General features: G+C 41.5%; 1 protein-coding gene across 3 annotated transcripts in view; it reads left to right on the top strand.

Annotated features, from left to right (window-relative positions):
* The window catches only part of LOC146493677 (CMP-N-acetylneuraminate-beta-galactosamide-alpha-2,3-sialyltransferase 1-like), a 45,165-nt gene that overhangs the window by 385 nt on the left and 24,157 nt on the right, over positions 1 to 20,623 (top strand). Inside the window, exons 1-2 of one of the 3 annotated variants that reach the window (XM_085149051.1) lie at positions 10,438 to 18,139; positions 20,207 to 20,495. In XM_085149051.1, coding sequence (XP_085005177.1) covers positions 20,247 to 20,495 — 249 coding nt within the window. In that variant the 5' untranslated portion in view covers positions 10,438 to 18,139; positions 20,207 to 20,246. Of the gene's footprint in view, positions 1 to 10,437; positions 20,496 to 20,623 lie in introns of those variants that run through there. The other 2 variants (XM_085149053.1, XM_085149050.1) reach the window with 2 other exon arrangements.

The raw sequence follows: 20,623 nt of genomic DNA, 5'->3' as shown, positions 1-20,623 counted from the left end.
TTAAACAGATGGTTTTAAAAATATTACAAATTAGGTAATCCCAGTGTTAGCGTTGCTGCACAGATATATTGGTTAAGATGGACCAGTGCAGAGTTCAGCTGCAAGTTGCAGCATGTTTCAGATGCGACAGATACTTTGAAATCAGACAGATAACATTAACCTCCTAGGACCTGGCGTCCACATATGTGGACATCACATTTTGGGTTGTCTAGACCAGTGCTTCCCTTGAGACATGTCACCCTCAGCCGCATACCCCTTGCTAGGAACGACTCTTAATTAGTGTCTATAAATACATTGCAATACCGCATGCATAAAAATAAATACTGCACAGTCTATTATTTCTCACCAACAAATGAATTTATTAATATATTTTAGTTAAAACAGAATTTTAATAACGAACTTTACTACTTAATACTAGCAGTGTATCAAAAGATTTATTAGAATTCACCGTTTTGTCGAGAGCATAAAGGCCATATATGAACTTTCATTAAACAGAACTTTATTTAATGTGATGGATGTGCTTGAGCAGAGGCACACGCTTTTCAATGTTTGGCTCAATTTGGGAAAGGCTGAGTCTTATATCGTTTTCCACACAAAGTCTTGCTCTGTATTTTGTTTTCATGTTTGTTAAAGCAGAAAATTCCCTTTCGCATAAGTATGTGGTGGCGAAAGGCATCAGAGTCTTGACAGAGCGCTTAGCCAGCGCGGGCTGTTCAGTGCGCAGTCCTATCCAGAAATCCGCCAGGGTCTTTTGAGCGTGTTCAACTTTTAGAGATCCATCTGTGGCGATCTCAATTAGGCACTCCTGATCAGACGGTGATAACGAAGTAGGCACGGCGGTGAACGGGTGACGTATCCAATCATTTGAGCCATCAGTCTCTGGGAAGTATCGGCGTAACTGCACCGCCAGCTCCTCAAGGTGCACGTTACATTCGCGCTTTACACTTTTTAATAGTGTGAGATCATTAGAGCGCAGAAAATCATGCAGCACGGGAAAGACTTCAGTATTGTTTGTATCCATGCAGTTCTTCCAAAGGTTTAACGTCTTTATCATGGCCTCAACTTTATCTTGAACATTGAATATAGTTGCAGAAACGCCTTGTAATCCGAGATTGAGCTCGTTCAGACGAGAAAATATATCACACAGATAAGCCAGGCACGTAACGTAGGCTACTCTTCATCATGCAAATGTTCAGACAGCTCAAAGGGATGGTTACTGAAGAAAACTTTAAGTTCATCCCTCAGCTCAAAGAAACGGGTCAGCACTTTCCCTCTAGATAGCCAGCGAACCTCTGTGTGGAGTAATGTCTCATGCTCGCTGCCCATCTCATTGCACAACGCAGCAAATAAGCGGGAGTTCAGCGGCCTGGCTTTCACAAAGTTAACCATTTATACACTCGTGTCCAAAACATGTTTCAAACGGACAGGTATTCCCTTTGCAGCAAGAGCCTCTCAGTGGATGCTGCAGTGTACCCAAGAGGCATCTGGCGCGACTGCTTGCACACACGAAACCACACCTCCGTGTCTCCCAGTCAAATCCGTGTATCCCAAGTAGCTGCTGTAAAACATTTTCTGACATTGCATTGATGCGCCGTGAGAAAGTATTGTTTGATGATGGAATGTAGTGGTGTGCGATACTGCATATTTTGGTATGATCCGATACCAAGTAAATTCGGGCCAGTAACGCCGATACCGATATGATACTTGTTTTTGGTGTTTATGTGTACTGCTGGCAATGTAGGCTACTGTTACAGCAACCGTATGATCACTGTAAGGGTGGACAGTGCGCGGCTCTGGGTGAGCCGGAGGCTGGCGCGCCAGCGGGACCTGCCAAGCTGGAGACGGAGGTCGAGGTGCGTGGGGGTCCTGCCACGCCTGAAGGCGGCATGCTGTCCACTTTGGCACGCAGGCTGCATGGTCCTGGGCCGTCTGCCCAGCTGCCTGTGAGCCCCAGCTCACTTCCACGGCTGCTGCGCCGCCGCTGCTTGCCATATGGGTGGTGGCCATCAGGCTAGCCCCGGGGCTTCCGCTGGAGGCGCGGGCAACCGCCAGAGTGGACACTTCCCTATCGCTGGGCTGGGGCATGGGGCGCCGATTCCCTCGCCTGCTCCCTGGGTGAGGTGAAACGGGCGAGGGGGGTATGTGGCAGGGCGTGTTCTGCGATGACGCTGCAGGTTTGGTGGTGATGTGTACGGCTGCCAGCGGGAGAGCTGAAGCCGTTGAATGTACTGTTACAGCAACCGTGTGATTATTGTAAGAATAAATGATGCTGCGAAGCATGAAAATGCCATCGGGTCTGCCGTGGTGGCGATCTTTTTTTTTTTTTTTTAATCTTAAGTGCACGCAAACCAGTAAACAAATAAAAACAAATACTGTTGATAAACTATAATACAAAAAATCACAATTAAAATTCTCAACAACAAAAACAAAAAATATATATAATTAATATGTAAACAACTTAACAACCCCCAAAGTGTCTAAGTCACCTGACATGTCAGTGCAACACCGAAACATAAAAGTGGGGGAGAGGGAGCAAAGTGCTCTCCGCTGACACAGGAGCGGTGAGTCCAGCGACCTGGTTGTTTCGTTTTTACCGAAAGCACAGCATAGCAGACAAGCAGAACTCAAAGTAAAGAATCAATCTCACCAGGCTAGTATCGATCCGATGCCGACTTGGGATCGATACTATCGATATTTGGATCGATCCGCCCACCACTAATGGAATGGACTGTATCGTCTTTTTTGCCTTTTCCCCCAAAATTGTCCCTACCATATCTAAAGCAGCAGGGAGAATGAGGTCCTCCACAATAGTGTAGGGTTTCTTGTTTTTTTTCGCCACTCTGTAACTGACCATGTAAGATACTTGTAGTCTGTTTTTATTCATAAGATCTGGCACTTGAATGCAGGTTTTACTTGTTGAAAGTGATTTTAGCTGTTGCTCAAAATATTCTCTTGGTTTATTTTTCAAATGGGGATGATTTGTCTCTAAATGTCTGCGCAAAAGTGAAGGTTTCATTGAGTTCTGAGAAAATACTTTTGCACAAATAACACATTGTGGCAAATGTGGAAAATACACCAATATTTATACATGTGAACCCCAGGAAATATAATTGTCATCATATTTGTACTTCTTTGATGAGGTTGTGTTACAGTCCAAGCTGTCATGCTTTCTCCCACTTTGACGCTCAGCATCAGACACTTCATCACTTTCCACATGACTGGCTCCAGCTATGCTAGCCACTTGGCTAGTAACCACAGATAAATCCGTGCTAGCATCCAAATCTGACGAACACATTGTTGATCACCTGGGCTGTCACTGGAAAATGCATCGTCAGATATGAGCTGATTGGTTGTTGTGGCCGGTGTCTCTGTGGTAGGGCCTTTTTTTTTCTTGTTAACCACTTGTCCATTTTCGCGCTGCACTGAATGCTTGGAGGCAACTTCAACTGTTAGGTGTCAGTCATTTGGGCAAGTCACACCCATGTATTTTGTCAGAGCTATTGTTTTTTTTTTTTGTTGTTTTTTTTAAACATTATGTTTATTGAATTTTATATTACAGAACAAGCAAAGAATAATAGTACAATTAACATGAGATTTATATTAAAGAACATAGTCCCCAAAATAAACAAATATAAATTAGAAGAAACAACAACAATAATAATAAAAATAAATAAATAATAAAATAAAACAAAACCTATGCACAGCATGGGTAAAACAAACAAAGCAAGATGCGAACAAAAAATAAAACAAAAACAAAGAAACAGATAACAAAGAAAACAAAAACAAAACAAAAAAACAAAAAAAAACAAAACAAACAAAAACAAAAAAACCACACACAAAGAAACCCAAAACTCAGCACCAAGTATCACCTTCTAAATTAATTCCCTTCATAATGTCTCAGAAACTCAGTTAAAGGTAACCATATTTCTTCAAAATCTACTCCCTTTCCTCTGACAATATAAGTAAGTCGTTCCAATACAATACATGATGCCATCTCCTTCACCCACATATGATTTGAGGGTACATCCACTTTCTTCCAATACAAAGATATTAAGCGCCTAGCTTGCAGGAGGCCAAAGTCAATTAATTTTAGCTGTCTGGTGCTAAAGTTACAGTTCTTTGGATATATACCTAACACACACATTTTTGCTCCAACAGGTATATTTACTCCAACAATCTTAGATAAAGTTTGCGTGATTAATTTCCAGTACCACTGTAATTTTGGACAGCTCCATACACAGTGGAGCAGAGTGCCCTTCTCGTCTAAACATTTACTGCAGCTATCTGGGATGACAGGCGACCAGCGATTCAGTTTGACTGGGGTTATGTACGTTCTCATCAACCACTTATATTGGAGGAGTTTCATCCTTGTATTAATTGATTGTCTTTGGGCTTTTAAACATGCAGTTTCCCAGTCCACCTCTTGTATCTCCTCTTGGATGTCAGCCCTCCATGCGTCCAACTTGTCAGTGGCAGATTCCCTATCATGCGTTAACAGAGCTGTATAAACTGAAGAGATATGACCTCTGCCCACTGGCTTTTGAAGTATGACATTCTCCAAGTGTGATAATGGTGGCTCGGATACAATCTGTTTATATTTTGACATAATGAAATGTTTAACTTGTAGATATTTAAAAAAATGTTTTTTGGAGATGCTGTATATTTGGCATAGCTGATCAAATGTAAGAAGGTTGCCATCCTTATAAAGATCTGCCACCGTCTGTACACCTTTATCTGCCCAGATTTTGAAACCCCCATCAGCTCTTCCTGCTTTAAAACATGTGTTGCCCTAAATAGGTGAAAAACGAGAGATAGAAGACTTATCACCCATATACTGATGGGCCCTATACCAAACATCTATTGTGTTTTTTAAAAAAGGGTTATTTGTCATTTTTTTTAAATTGCTCAGGCTTGCAGAATATAAATACAGATTTAACTGAAGATTTGTTACTGATGTTTGTTCAATTTGTAACCAGGCCGGGGGTGTCTCAGTGGAAAAGTAGAACATGGCTGAGCGCAGTTGTGCAGACCAGTAATACAGTCTAAGATTAGGGAGTTGTAACCCCCCTCTTTCATATGGTAGGTACAACAAGCGAAGTCTTAGTCTAGGTTTTTTATTATTCCAAATAAATCTATTAAAGATACCATTTAGCTTATCAAAGAATTCTTTTGGAAGAGGCAGAGGAAGTGACTGGAAGAGATATAAAAATCTGGGCAATATATTCATTTTAATCATGTTTATACGGCCAATCACTGATATGGGCATTGTCATCCATTTATTTAGAGATTCCTCCACTTCACTAATCAGAGGATCATAATTTGTTGCTACAATGGTATCAATGTCTGGGGTGATTTTAACTCCAAGATACACAAATCCTTCTTTTGCATTAATAAACGGGGTTTGTATAATAGGATTTAGCCTTTCATCTTTGTTCAGAAATAGGATTGAGGATTTTGAATCATTTATATTATAGCCAGAGAATTGTCCGAATAACTCCATTTGTTGCATTAATTTTGGTATACTAATGGACAGCCTAGTCAGAAACACTATCAGGTCATCAGCATACAGAGCCAATCTATGCTCCTGATCTCCTAACTGGACACCAAATATGTCAGTTCTCATTCTAATTGTCATCGCCAGGGGTTCTATAGCTAAGATAAATAGCATTGGAGATAATGGACACCCCTGGCGAGTGGAACGCTCCAATGTGATAGGGTTAGAAACTATGTTATTTGTTAAAACACTAGCTTTGGGATTTGTATACAAAAGTTTAACCCATTTGAGAAAATTGTTTCCAAATCCATATCTTGAGAGAACAGTAAATAAATATGACCACTCTATCCTGTCAAAAGCTTGACGAGCGTCAAGTGATAATAATGCTGTATCTTTAGCATCAGATTTCTCGTGAATTATATTTAGAACTGTTCTTATATTGTGAAACCCTTGACGTTTTGGCACAAAGCCATTTTGATCATTATGAACTAAATGTGATATATAGGGGTCTAATCTCCTTGCTAAAACTTTACAAAGTATTTTAGTGTCAACCCCCATCAGACTTATTGGTCTAAATGATGAACGCTCTGCAGGGGGTTTGCCAGGTTTCAGTATCAAAGTAATCATTGCCTGTCTCAGAGTGGGTGGGAGAGCTTCATTTTGATACGCTTCTTCATACATGTTAAAAAGTGGAATTAATAATTTGTCTTGGAAAGTTCTATAAAATTCAATTGGAAAGCCATCTGGCCCAGGTGCCAGATTTTGGCACCTGGGCCAGCACTGTTAATGCTTTTGATAGCCTGTGATATCTCTTCAGTAGTTAGACGTCTGTCTAATTCCTGCTTTGTGTTTTCTGTTAACGTCTGAAACTGAAGTTGATCTAAGAATATGTCCTGTTCTTCTGAGGTTTGAGCACATTCTGATTTATACAATTTTTCATAAAATTCTCTAAAGCTGTCATTAATTTCCAATGGGTCTACTGTTACATTCCCTGAAGAGGTCTTTATACTATTAATTGCTCTTTCACTCTGCATTTTCTTAATTCTCCATGCCAAAAGTCTACCTGCTTTCTCCCCTTGGTCATAATAAGATTGCTTCAGCCACATTAGACTTTTTGCTGCTGCATCAGATGATAATTTATTGTATTCAGTTCTCAGACGTAGCAACTCACTTTGTTTTGTTGAGTCGTCGCTAACGTTTAAGTCTAATTCCAAAGATTTAATCTGTTTATCCAGGGTTTCCATTCGCTTTCTTTGCTGTTTATTCTTTGTACTCGTAAAGCTAAGAATTTCACCTCTAATATATGCTTTGAATCCTTCCCATCTCACTGAGGCACAAGTTTGATCTGTATTTAACTCAAAGTAATTTTCTATTTTCTCCTCTATAAATTTAACAAATTCAGGATTCTGCAGCCATTTTGTTTGAAACCGCCAGTGAGGGGGGTTATGGATGAACTTTCCTAGATGGATACCCAGTGAGATAGCTGCATGATCACTGATCACTATGCTATCATACTGACACTGTTTGATCCTTGATAAAAGTTCTCTTGAGACAAGGAAGTAATCTATACGTGAGCGGGATTTATGTATACTTGAATGACAGGAGAATTCTATTTTATCAGGATTTTGTTCTCTCCACACTTCTACCAAGTTGATATCTGATATAAATTGATTTATTAGTTGTCTAGTTTGTGCTTTATATGTATCTGAACCTGTTGAGCGGTCCATACTCGGATTGAGAGTACAGTTAAAGTCTCCTCCAATTATATACAGTCCTTGCAAAGCAGATACAGTAAGAAACAGATCTTCAAAAAATTTGGGCTTATTTTCATTTGGGCCATAGAGACTCACCAAGTTTAAAGTAATAGAAAGAATGGTACCCTGAGTGATTACGTACCTACCAGCAGGGTCTTTTATTATTTTCGTCATTTGGAATGGTATGCTTCTATGAATCAAAATAATTACACCTCTTGCATAGTTATTGTATGATGCGTGGATCACCTGGCCAGGCCATCTGTTCCTCACAGACTTTAGTTCACAGTCTGTCAGATGTGTTTCTTGAAGAAAAACTATTTTTGATTTCAATTGCTTGATCCTGCTTATAACCTGTTTCAGTTTGATTAGTTTCCTGAGACCCCGGACATTCCAACTAGTGACTTTTATGTCAGAGATATTGCGGGTGTTTAGTTGGTCCATACTTGGAGTTTTCATTCTGTAATATTAAGATAACAACACGTGATGCTGATGTCGAGTAAACAAAAGTGACAAGTAAACTTAGAATAAAATAAAATAGAGAAATAAATAGAGAAAAAAAACCCTGGCATTGACCCATAACACTTAAAGCCCCCCTCCCCCCCTTCCCTTACTCAGAGTAGTAAACTAGGGGCTGTGCTATTCCACTACAAAGGGGAATAGCTGAACTATAAGAACCCAACCCAACTAAAGCAACAGTGGTGTCCGTCAACCATGCATACACCATATTCAAACATAACATAAACATAACAAACCCATACTTGCCACTAAATTAGAATAATTCCATGGCAGTGTCCTTTTTGTAACTTACAGAATCCCACTTGAAAGGATAAAAGTTTAACCAAAGTAGGTAACATTGTTGTGTTCAAGAGGGAGAAAGAGAGAAAAAGGAAAAACAAACAAACAAAAAATTACGTTTGTAGTGGCGTTATTAAAACGTAATGGAAAATTTTCAAGCTCTAAAAAAGAAAAAAAAAACTTCCTGTGTCCAATAACATGGCAGGTCAATTAGTAGCAAAAAGCCAAATATTATAACTGAGCGAAAATACAGATTTTTACAGCTCGTCTATTAGTTATGAGCAGCTGATTCTGCAGTTCAGGGAGTGAAACGCTCACCGCTACAGTTAGTCCTGTCCAGTGTGTCTACGGTGGAAATCCTTGGCCTCCTTTGGAGATGAAAACAGGCGTATCTTCCCATCGTGGAGGATCCTCATCTTGCATGGATTATATTGAAAACCGCGGAACACTCCTTCGTCGGCAAACACTTTTCTGATCGCGTTGAACTCGGTTCGCTGCCGGATGGTCTCAGCTGAGAAATCTTGGGCAAAAAAGAGTTTGTTTCCGTTGTGCTCGATGTTACTGTGTTTTGTGGAGCGGAAAACAAACTCCCGATCTTGGAAGTTCAGGAATTGGATAAGGACAGCTCTGTATTGGTTTGGCTTTGGAGGTGCTAGGGTGCGGTGAGCCCTCTCAATAACGAACGATCTGTCGGTCTCAAGCCAGCGCGGTAACATCTCCCTTATAAACTCCAGCAGTGGCCGCTGACCCTCGGCACCCTCCCGGAGGCCAAATAGCCGCAGGTTCTTCCTTCGGCCCCAGTTCTCCAGGTCGTCGGTTTTTGCCTCCAGGTAGGATATCCGCTTCATGGCATTGCTGAGATCGGCCACGCTCTTTCCCAGGAGCTCCTCTGCCGACATTATTCTATTTTCAGCTTCCTCCAGTTGTGTAGCATTTGCAGCAACATTTTGCTTTACCTCCGTCATGTTTGTCTCCAATGCAGCAACTGACTTCGTCATTTCGCCCATACGGTTATCTATGCTGTCCAGTTTAGTTCCGAATACACTAAACTCGGAGCGCAACGACCGAAGTTCAGCTAACACCGTGCTAAGGTCACCCATGCTACTAGCGCTAGCAGCTCCCTCGCTGTTTTCAGGCGTTGCCAAAATATCGGTTTTAACTGGTTTTTGGGAACCGCGTTTTCGGGTGAAAATATCACAGTCCTTGAGATTAGTCGTTTTTGACATTTTCCAATAGCAGTTAAGTTTCCAGTTTTGGGTTGTTCTGGGTTTTTAATGCAGGTTACACGGAGCAACCACGTTATGCTGCCATCTTGGTCCGCGGCTCCATAGCGCCCCTCAGAGCTATTGTTTTGCTGAACACCAGAGGGTGGTATATAGTCATGTATTTGATAGCCACATAAAACTTCGGCTTTTAAAATTTTTGATTCCCACTCCAACCCCAACCCGCATACCCCCTACAGCCACTTGCGTACCTCCAAGGGTACGTGTATGCTAGTTTGGGAACTACTGACCAAAATACTAAATTTTGCTCTACAAGGGCCTGATATAACTTACAAGGACATTATACTACCAGTGTTCTATGGAAATTTAAAATGAATGTCATCATATGTGGATCTAATTTTTCTCAAAAACCCCCCAAAGAAAAACGAATTCTTTGTTTTTACATCAATCAGTTCCCAATCCGCCCAAATAGCAAAGAGAAATTAAAAATGAATGCCATGAAAGAGTTCCGGTCTTAGGAGATTAAATGCATATTCTTTTATTGCATAAGAAGTTTTTTGCAATATAATTTTGTTAACATGTTAAAGATATCAGAGTATTAAACAGGCTGATGTTTTTTGTGTGAGAGGCTCTAACAGGAGAGAGATGATATAGAGACATGACATTATTAGAAAATACTTTCTACACACTTTCTAAATGTATAACTCTTTGCAGCACTTTGAACTTTTTATTTTTCTGCTTCTCTTTCTCACTCTGCTGAATTTGTCCATTTGTATCATTGGGTGTAGAAAGCTTCTGTTCCATCATCTCTCACCTCTCAGCGATGGGTTTCTCAGTTTGCAGAAAGCAATCAACCATGGTAGTTACAATAAAAGCAGAAAACTTTATCAAATATCTGTTAACATTGAGAAGAAAACACAATTTTTCTCTTAAAATCACAGGGCCAAACTTTGTGTACTTTTACCCTTTAAGACCTACCATGGAACCAAATCCGCCAGAGCTTATATTATATTTTTACATGTTGTAGTGCCATCTTTGGGAGCATTTCAAGTTGATATACATCAGTACAAACATTGCATCCCAAATTTTAATAATATGTCTGCATTAAGTGCATAGTAATTACATAAATTGCAAAAAAGTGCAATAAACTACAAAAAAAAATTAAAATTGTTTTTGGTTTTTTAACATATATTTCTAGTTAGAGAAATTTAAGAGGCTTATCCCACAAAACTGTAAATACAAAATAGTTTCCCACCACAGGAAATTTATTTTGAGTGTGTTCATAGTTTTATTTTTGAAATACACCAATTTTTATATACTGCAGGAAAAATGAAAATAAATATTATAATGCAAATTTGCAAAAAAAAAAAAACAGCATATGCATCAAAATAAACTATTTCCAGCAGTGCAATATGAGTCCTAAGCATCCCAGAAACGACACAGAAAGTCATAAAGTCAAACATAACTTCTAAAAACACCAGTATAGGCTCATAAGGCCCTGATAGTAAAAAACTACATTACCGCAAAATGACGTCACTTCCAGTTTCGGGCAGGTCATGGTGGACATGCGATAGTTCGTGCTGATGGACGTAGGAAGTGTTACAAACAGCTGATCGGATCGGCAAAGCGTGTTTCTGGAATATTATGTTTTTGTTGCTGCAAGCGCTTTTTATGCAGTTTTTGCAAAGCTATATGTGGAAGGAAACTGTGACTTAGGACAAGCTGATGGCATAAGATGTAAGTACAACTCCTCCGGTTTCATATGCAAAAGAAAATTATTGCGCTAGCTTATGTGGTTGCAGTGCTACCGGGATTTAAAAATAGTTACGCAAAACGGAGCGTGCCCACTCCGACCGGCTTTAAAGGATTAATCAGAAAGAAAAACAAACTAAGGAAAAAGGTAAACTGTCATGATAAGCATTTTGTGTTTTCTTGTATTTTTGTGTCCAAGTCCAAAGCAAAATGTCCACGAAAGACACTGGAGCTGAGGAAACTCATACTCAAACTCAAATTCATAAACAGTTCAGGGGGCCGGCTCAGAGGTTGACGGCACAACAGTCCATACCAAAACAGTTCAGGAAGTTAACCCATAGGTCGACGGTACCAAATTTCAGAAAGTTCTGGAAGCCGACCGCGGAGCCAGCGGTGGCAACGGAACACTTCTGGAGGCCGACTGCGGAGCCAGCAGCCAAGATGGAGTAGCTCTTGAGGTCGACCGCGGAGCCAGCAGCAGCAACAAAGCAGTTCTGGAGGCCGGCTGTGAGGAAAGTGGCGGAACTACAAACCACAGCCTTGGTCAGCACTGGTTCAGTAGCTACATTCAGTAGCTTTAAAAACACGAGAAACTGTTTTCAATTCTGAACTGGAAACAGCAGAGTCTGTTCTTGTAGTTCCAGACTTAGCAAGAGCTCGTGGCAAAGAGTCAATCTCACTCACGGAGATGGAAGAATCTAGAGTGGAACCGTACATCCTGGCACTGGGATTTCTTCAGCGGGTGGCGAATCCTCATTAACAGACTTGGGCAGCTGCTTCAGAATCAGAATACTTTATTAAACCCGAAGGAAATTAGGGTTACAGCGTGCAGCACGCTAATGGTGCATGCACACTTACAAAGGAACCTTCTGACCAACTTTACACAAACATCACACTGGGGAGACATGTCAGAAAGGTAGGCTGATAGGAAAAAAACAACGAAAATACATAACATGAGGTAAGAGGAGGAGAAAAAAAACTCCACTCAGACTGAGCTCCCAGTGGGAGAACAGTTTGATAACAGAAAAAACACCTCAGCACAAAAAGCACATGACTATCAATACACCATAGAAACGCAAGACAAGCAACAGGGGCGGGTAAAGGGTAAGACAGAGCCGGTGTAGACAGCGCATCAGGTCCTGCAGCATGTCTGCGCTGGTCCAGTTGACTGCCATCTTCTCCGGTAGGGCACAAGCATCGAAGGCGTTTGGAAAGGGAGGGGGGATCAGTGTGTGCATATGTGTGTGTGTGTGTGTGTGTGTGTGTGTGTGTCCAGAGTTCAGCTGAGACAGTGTCCTTCGCCCTGCTAGGCTAAGTAAACAGTCTTCCAGCCAACCCAGGTGGCCTTGCATGGAATGGGGGGAACAGTCTAAACACAGTCGTTATCAGGGTGTTTTTGATCGGCTCCAGCCTTGCGACCCCAGCTGGCGCCGAGAGGGTCTCCACATCAAGTGATGATGGTTTTTACTTTAGTGCGAGCAACTCATATGAATTTCAAAACTGTTCTAACAGTCCAACACTGGTCTCTCAATCTCCCGTTGGAGAGCCGTGAACTTTCTATGATGTTATCCAAACTTACATTCCGTGATGTTGTCATTCTTTTTGCTCAAAGAGCAGGTTCTGAGAACTCACGATCGCAGTGCACTTCCCCAAGATGTGATCGAATTTGCACTCAAAGGTGTTATTCGAGCTAGCCCCTCCAGATGTAATCCAGTTTTTCACTCAGAGGTCTTGTTCTGAGTATTCACGGCAGCCGTGCCTTCTCCAAGATCTTCTCCGTGCTGCACTCAATGAGCCCATTTTGAGAAACTCACGCCTCGTCCCATCATTTCAATCCCAGCGGGCAGCCTTGTGGGGGTTTCAACAGCCGGTTTCGCTTCCTTAATTCTTTGATAAGCCAGGGCCAAGCCAGCTCCGATCAGCAAGAACCCTGTTATCATGGTTCCGAATAGGTAGATATCTTCAGCAGTCAGGCTCACCCGAGCCCAGACTTCTCATTGAGAAGGGGTGTCAATTGCATTCAGAGACCAGTTGCTCAAATCCATAATTCCTCTTTTAGGTTTTAGAGAACAGACTGTGAGAGAGTGTTCCAGGGAAAGGTAAGCAAAAACACAATACGAGACAAGGACATAAGAAGCTAAGCAGGGAAGATAAGGGCAGGAGAGGAGAAAGTGCGACCGCCTTCACTGAGAGCCAAACATATGATATGATATATTCGAGGAAGTCCAGGGTTCTGAGCGTGGTGAAGAGAGCCGTTGGCGCAGACAGTGCTTCTTCCTGAAAGCGGGAGAGGCGAAGGAAACTGAGAGTCTCGGAGCAGCAGTGACCGGCTCCTCATCCTCTGACCACATTCCTGCCAAGCATGAGGCAGGTGAGGGGTTGTCAGAACAGGACGTGAAGGAAGAGGGATTCTGATGCTGTGACTGCAGCTGCTGCAGCAGTGCCGTGGTAAGCTCCATCTGCTGCGGCAGTGGTGAAGAGATGGAGAGAGCAAGCTCACCAGCCCTGACTTGCACCATCCAGAAAGCTACAGAGCTGCCCAGCCCAGTGTCCGTAGAAAACCTAGTTAGCCGAGGTTTGCTCCGAATAACAGCATCTACCGCGCTCAGCCTAACTGCCATGGTTCTCAAATACTTTTGCATAATTGTTATTATGGTTTCAGGCTGGTTTCACTCATTATGCATGAACATCACATCCACAACATTTCGGATTTTGTTGAGAAGGTGAGAGATGTCATTATGGTGAAACCATGGTCTCGTACAATGTTAGATCTCTCTTCACTTGCATCCCAGTCACAGAGGTGTTGGCGGTAGTTCTTAAGAGATCCAGCAACAGGACTGCTCTCAGCATCGTTTGTTTTTGGAACTGTGTCTTCATTCCACCTACTTCACAAACAAGGGCCAGTTCTACAGACAGAAACATGGGTGTGCCATGGGTTCCCCAGTTTCACTCATTGTGGCCAATTTGTACATGGAAGAAGTGGAAAAGAGAGCTTTGCTATCCTACCCTGGAACACCACCAAGCCATTGGTTTCGATATGTGGATGACACTTAGGTGAAAATCAAATCTCAGGATGTACCACAATTCACGGATCACATTAACTCGGTCAACCAACACATCAAATTCACCAGGGAGGATATGAAAAGTGGGAGATTAGCCTTCTTAGACTGTGAGATTTCCATCAGTAATGGGGCCCATCTAAAAGCTAATGTGTACCATAAACCTACGCATACCGATCATCCACTGGAGCAAAAACTGGGTGTCATCAGGACACTACAACACAGAGCGAACACCATCCCCACTGACACAGCGACCAGGGAAGTAGAAGAACATCACATTAAGAAGGCCCTGAGTAAATGTGGTTATCCCAGCTGGACTTTTGTCAAAGCTGGGAAGGCGCCAAAAGAAAGTTCCAGCCGATCCAGGAGACCTGTGGTGATCCTCTATGTGTAAGGAGTATCGGAGCAGTTGAGACGCATTTTTTCTAAACATTGTGTCTGTGTGGCTTTCAAACCCCAAAACACGCTGCACCAAAAATTGGTCCGCCCCAAGGATTGGGTCCCCCGACACAAACAGAGTAACAAAGTGTTGGGTCTGCGCTTCCACAGGCCCCGCTGTTTAGAAATTTATATTATTCTTCAAATAAATAAATAAATAAATAAAGGCAGATGAACAACCATTGATACCAGGCAACTATAAAATGTATATCTTGGCCCCAATGAGACTATTAACTCTCGCAGCACCGGGTGTTCATAATTGTGGTTCAAGTGAATTGATAAACTTTTTGAAGGCAATTGACTCACACAGTTATGTAGATATCCCCGTCCTGTTGTCTCGGGATGCATCACGCTGCCTTGCCTGGGGTTAGCTTCTGTTTTCTGGGGATGAGGGTTGAGTGTGCTCCCTTACCTTCTCAAGGTAAGCTAGGTTAGCCTTCTTGTGTGAGCTTTTCAAGTGCACTTTAAGGTTTGTGGGATTTTTTTCCCTTTAGAAATGTCCCTCATAATTTGTCTCTTTCCACTACAAGACACTTGCTTTATCCAAAACACAGTCATATTCAAAGTAATCCCAAATTGGACTGTGGCTCCCGACTTTTCCTGACATGATTCTACGCGTGGATGGAGCAGCAACACAGACGACTCGACTAACGTACTTGCCACCTGCTGGCATAATTAGACAGCAAGAAAAAAATCTGTAACCTAAACTTCATTTTCACCCTTGACTATTGTATGACACGCACACATCAACGAAAACTAAACACATTTTTGCTATAAATTCAGTTAATTTTAGTTAGTTTTGTGAACACTCATTATAGTTTTAGTTAGTTTTCCTTTTTTTGTTTTTATTTTTATTTCTGTTAATGAAAATGTTTTTTCACTTCTAGTTTTCGTTATTTCGTTAGTTTTCGTTAACGATAATAACCTTGCTCGTTAACGACAAAAAAAAGATGAACATCTTCAACCGGCTTTTACTTGCTAGCAAGGGAAGGTTGGTTGGAACCAAGCTCTTGGAGCTCAACGCTCCTCACCTGTCTCCAACCCAACTTCTTCAACAAGCAGCCCTTCTTGCAGCTATTTATTTCCATGACAGTTACAGTTTACGCAAGCACCTCCCCTCGTAAACCCCCCCTATGGTTCTAAAAGACAAGGCACTATGTGTGTATGTGTGTGCACGTATAAGCACCTGTATGCATGTGCAAGAGTGTGTGTGTGTGTGTGTGTGTGTGTGTGTGTGTGTGTGTGTGTGTGTATATGTGAGAATCATAAAAGCAGGAACCATTCTCGGAGCAGCTCCACTCCACTCCAAATATGTAACGCTGTTTAAAACCATTAGTCAGCAGTTAAATGTTAAGATCTGTTTAACTCCCAGCTCCACCCGGAGCCTGTATCCTAGAAGACAAAGTCTTTAAGTTAAAACAACTTCACATTTCCAAACAACTGTAGCTCATAAGAGTAATAAAGTATTCAGCATCACAGAGACAAGTATCATTGCAGGTTTATTCTAGATCATTAAACCTCTACTTTTTTTTTCCATAATTTGCTCCAAGTCATGAATCATCTCAACTTCATTCCACATTGTAATCAGTGTCTTTCCTTAAATTTGTCATTCACTATGAGCTCAATAGTGGTCAGATAATGAGCCCCATATTAAACTACTCCACAATCACTACACATCTGTTCAATTGTCACTTGTCTGTCTGTGCTGAATTCTTTGCAAGCACTCTTAAAGGAAAACAAACATTAGCCAAACACACGGATCATCCTGGAGGTCAGGCTTAGGTCAACAGGTTCCAGAGGTGCTATAAAATGTCATAAAGTTAACACTCTGCTATAAAAAGAAATAACACTGGTTTCAACACAATATATCTCACACTGTATTCACTTCTTCCCTGTAACAATCACATTTTCTCCAACATTTTCTCAACAACACAGTGTAATTGCATCACCAACACACAGCCTGTAAACACAGTTCCCTTGACTCAAAAACCCAGTAATCCTGTGGTAGAAAAAACATAAAGTTATGTGTCCTACTGTAAATCACAAGATTAACCCTCTGCGGTAGAAAAGTAATGTAAATGTTAGCCCTTTTCAGGTGTATACACACTTTCTCACAGTGACCTCTGTGAGCAACACAAGGTGGTGAATAACACACCCTTGGTAAATTCACAAACACCCAGAAAAATTACAGCTAAAAAGCTTAAATTTGCACATAGTCATGTGACCCAAGTTTCCTCTGGTCTCCTCCTGCTCCTGCAACAAGAGACACACACACATAGATACATCCACCCTTTGTCACATCTGGGTGGGGGTTAACCTTGCATAGTGGTCAAGTCAGTCAAGCTTTTGTCAGTCCAGTCAGTCCCTATTATTTATTTTCACTCATCTTTCTTTCTTTCTTTGCTGATAGTGGAACCTATCATCGCATTTTTTTTCCACCCTCAGCAAAACGACGACATTTCAAAAAAGAAAATGTATTTAGACCTTGTTGAATCCTTTTACACAGAGACTCGCTTTTTGATTGTCCCAAAGTGGATTTCTCCCGAGTCAATTTTAATTTGTAGAAACTCACTTAAATGATCAAACAAAACTTTCAGTGCACTATGAAAGTAACAAAATAACAAAGCCTTTCTTTCTTTTCTTTTCCTTTTTAAGTCATGACACTTGTTCTTCGTCTCAGGGAGGAAATCATGCCAAACCTAAATGGCAGGCTCAACTTTGTAACAAAAGACAAATCATCAGCCAATTTAATCTCAAATATTCATCCAATCAGCCACACAACAAAACATAACCCTGTTGTCTTATCACATAATAAGTTTCTTCTCATGTAACCAAATGTGTGCCATGTTAAAACTTCTTCACACACCAGAAACTCAACAATCAGCTCACTCATTCAAGACCCCTCATCAGCATTCTGTTTTCTTCCAGGTTATAATGCAATCATCTGTCCTCCTATAATATTAGACACTAGTCTATGTATGACTTTTCATCTTACTAGTGACTTGGACAAGATGACAAACAGAATCTCATGCTTAGACACTGTCTGGTCTTTATGAGTGTCATTGTATGTGTATGTAGGGTTAGTATGGTTAATGCATTTCCTGTTTGTGTGTGTTTTTGTGTACCTTTCTCATTTTGTAGTCCAGACTCCTTCTCAATTTTCCCCACTTAAAGCAGTTTCCTTTTTTCCCAGGATTGCTAACCCAAATTTTGATTTCCCACACTAAACGAACAGCCTCCTTCTGTGTTCTCACCTGCTCCTCTCACTCCATTCTCCTCTCCCACTTTGCAGTCCTATAGCAGCTTTGTCCTGTGTTTTCCCACTGTCTCATCTTGCCATTTCACTCCAAACGTGGCAAATGTCACTCAGACAGTCTCCTCAAAAGTCATCTTCACACACAGTGAAGTTGCAGCTTGCTGGGAACGCATCTCCATCCATCCATGATGATGGGTTTTCTTTCTCTCTAATGCCGTTTGCACACACTGCTGCTGGACCTTCCTACTCAGGACTCTGCTGTTGTCTCTTGGGCTGCTGCCAACTGTTGATGTTCCTGCCTGTGCTTCTGGAACTGCACTCCTTGGTTTCAGGCAGAGGTTAGCTTCCGTGGAGCTTGTTTTCTCAGGGTGAGGAACACATGGGAGTTAAGCTGTAAACACCACTCAGCCAAAAGCTTGGCCTGAGTGTTTCGTAATGATGTTAAACCTATAGTTTTCTTCCAACTGCTGCATGTGAAAAATTGATCCAGGTCTGCTTTTCACCTAAAAGTAACAAACTAAGACATTTTCATTATTCTTATCACTGCTTAAACAACACACGTCTCTCTCTCTCTCTGTTTTTTTTTTTTTTTTTGGAACCCTCCTTTCTTAAAAACAGAAAGTGGGATTACAGTTGTTTCAGGCTGAGAAACACCAAACACTCTTCATTTATCATTCATATTTCATCAACACAAATGTTATTTCTTTTGTCCACTGGGTTAGAAAATGACCTGCAGAATCATCTCTTCCCCAGTTCTAGACCACTTCACTCAAATACTTTCACACCTCTCTGTGGCTCACACACACCGTGACATCAGACACATTCACACTCACTTCTGCTTTATGCACAATTTCACTTCTTTCTTCAACGATCTACATACTACGTGCTGCCCGGGTAAATACTTTACAGTGTATTTCATCCCCTTTCAAGGCAGACTTACTCAGTTTATTCCCCATTACAAGACAACAATCAGCCACACTTAAACAGACCACGTCTGGCCCGCAAAAACTCACGCGCGCATTCACACACAAAGTAGGCACCAACAGACCTCCTTTCGGTGGAGAAACCTTCTTAGACCTCCTTTCAGTGGTTTTTACTTGCTAGCAAGGGAAGGCTGTTCAGAACCAAGCTTTTGGAGCTCAAGGCTCCTCACCTATCTCCAACCCAACTTCTTCAACAAGCAGTCCTCGCAGCTATTTATTTCCATGACAGTTACAGTTTACAGTTTACGCAAGCACCTCCCCTCGTAAACCCCCCCTATGGTTCTAAAAGACAAGGCACTATGTGCGTATGTGTGTGCACGTATAAGCACCTGTATGCATGTGCGTGTGTGTGTGTGTGTGTGTGAGTGAGAATGTGTGCGTTTATATGTGAGAATGTGTTTGGGGGTGCGTTTGTGTGATCTCCTGCTCACCAAAAGGGTCATAAAAGCAGGGAGCTTACCACACAAGAAACAGATCTTTCAGCTAGGATGTGCCTATAATAAAGCCTCCCCCAGCACCAGAGTAGCTGGAGAGTTGGTCAGAGACAAAGGAATGTCTTTGATCATGCTGCTTGAACTAAGACTTTACAAATTTAAGAAACACAATGACAACATTTAACAATTTGACTCCAACACATAGTGTACCCTGTTAAGTGCCAGGAGGATTTCCAGGATTTATATATCGGGGAAACCAAACAACCTCTGGCGAAGTGGATGCCATAACACAGAAGAGCTACCTTGTCAGGCCAGGACTCCTCATTCTATTTACACCTACAGGCCAGTGGACACTCTTTCACTGATGAGGATGTACACATCCTGGACAGGGAGGAACGCTGGTTTGAGCGGGGAGTCAAGGACGCCATTTATGTAAAAAGGGAAAGACCATCTCTGAATTGAGGAGGGGGCCTAAGGGTACATATTTTGCCATCATACAATGCTGTGATTGCAGCCAATTCCCCAACTCTCTGTGAATGGTACTCATGGCCATTGATCAGTGGGCTTTGATCAGTGGTTGTTGATCAACGGTCATGAGAATTTGCGTAATTATGATGAAGGAACTGACCTTCCAGCCCATTGTTCCTTCAGTGGGCCGGTTTCAGTCATGGTGCAAATGCACTTCTTATAAGAGTGGGGAAACCTGCAGTCAGCTGAGTCTGAAGAAGTCACTTGGATGAGTGACGAAATGTTTCTCCCACTGAAAACGCTATGTCCAGATGAACAGAATTAACTTTTGGAGATGTGGAAGTAACAATTAGTCCAAGCATGTTTGTAGACATTAGTTGCATCCTATCATTTAGGATGTAACAAATTGATTTTAATATTGGCTAAGGTCTTGTTTTGAGTATCATTGTGGTAATAAACAGTTTGGTCTTGTTTGCAGCGTGATGACGTGATTCTGTATGGTCATGTGTTATCCCATTGTTAAATCCTGTGTTTTGTAATGTATCTACAGAACGGATCAGATCCTCTTTCAAGAATATCAAGGTGTGAAGATGCTTCAGAGGAAACCATTAGTTTTCTTTGTCTTGCTGTGTGTCCTTGCCATTGGAGTCATTACAAGAGCTTCATGGATTTTAAATGTGTACCAGGATTTCTTCCTCCCTCAGAATGAAAGTGTTTGTGCCTGCAACAAATGTTTAATGGAATATGACCCATGGCTTAGTGAACTTATGAAAGAATCTCCTGAGCCCTTTCTATCACCCACAAACAATATCTCAGAGGATACATTTAACTGGTGGAAGGTAAATGTTAACTTCTGTATTTTAAACGTATGTATACTTTTTTTTACTGATTTCAAAGACAAGTCATTGTCATCTTTTTAACCAAATTTCCAGTGCTAATAGGGATTTTTTTTAAAATAAATATACTC

Source organism: Neolamprologus multifasciatus, chromosome 22 (genome assembly GCF_963576455.1).
Source record: "Neolamprologus multifasciatus chromosome 22, fNeoMul1.2, whole genome shotgun sequence".
Taxonomy (NCBI): Eukaryota; Metazoa; Chordata; class Actinopteri; order Cichliformes; family Cichlidae; genus Neolamprologus; species Neolamprologus multifasciatus.
The sequence above is the reverse complement of the archived record's forward strand: the minus strand, read 5'-3'. Positions and strand labels throughout refer to the sequence as shown.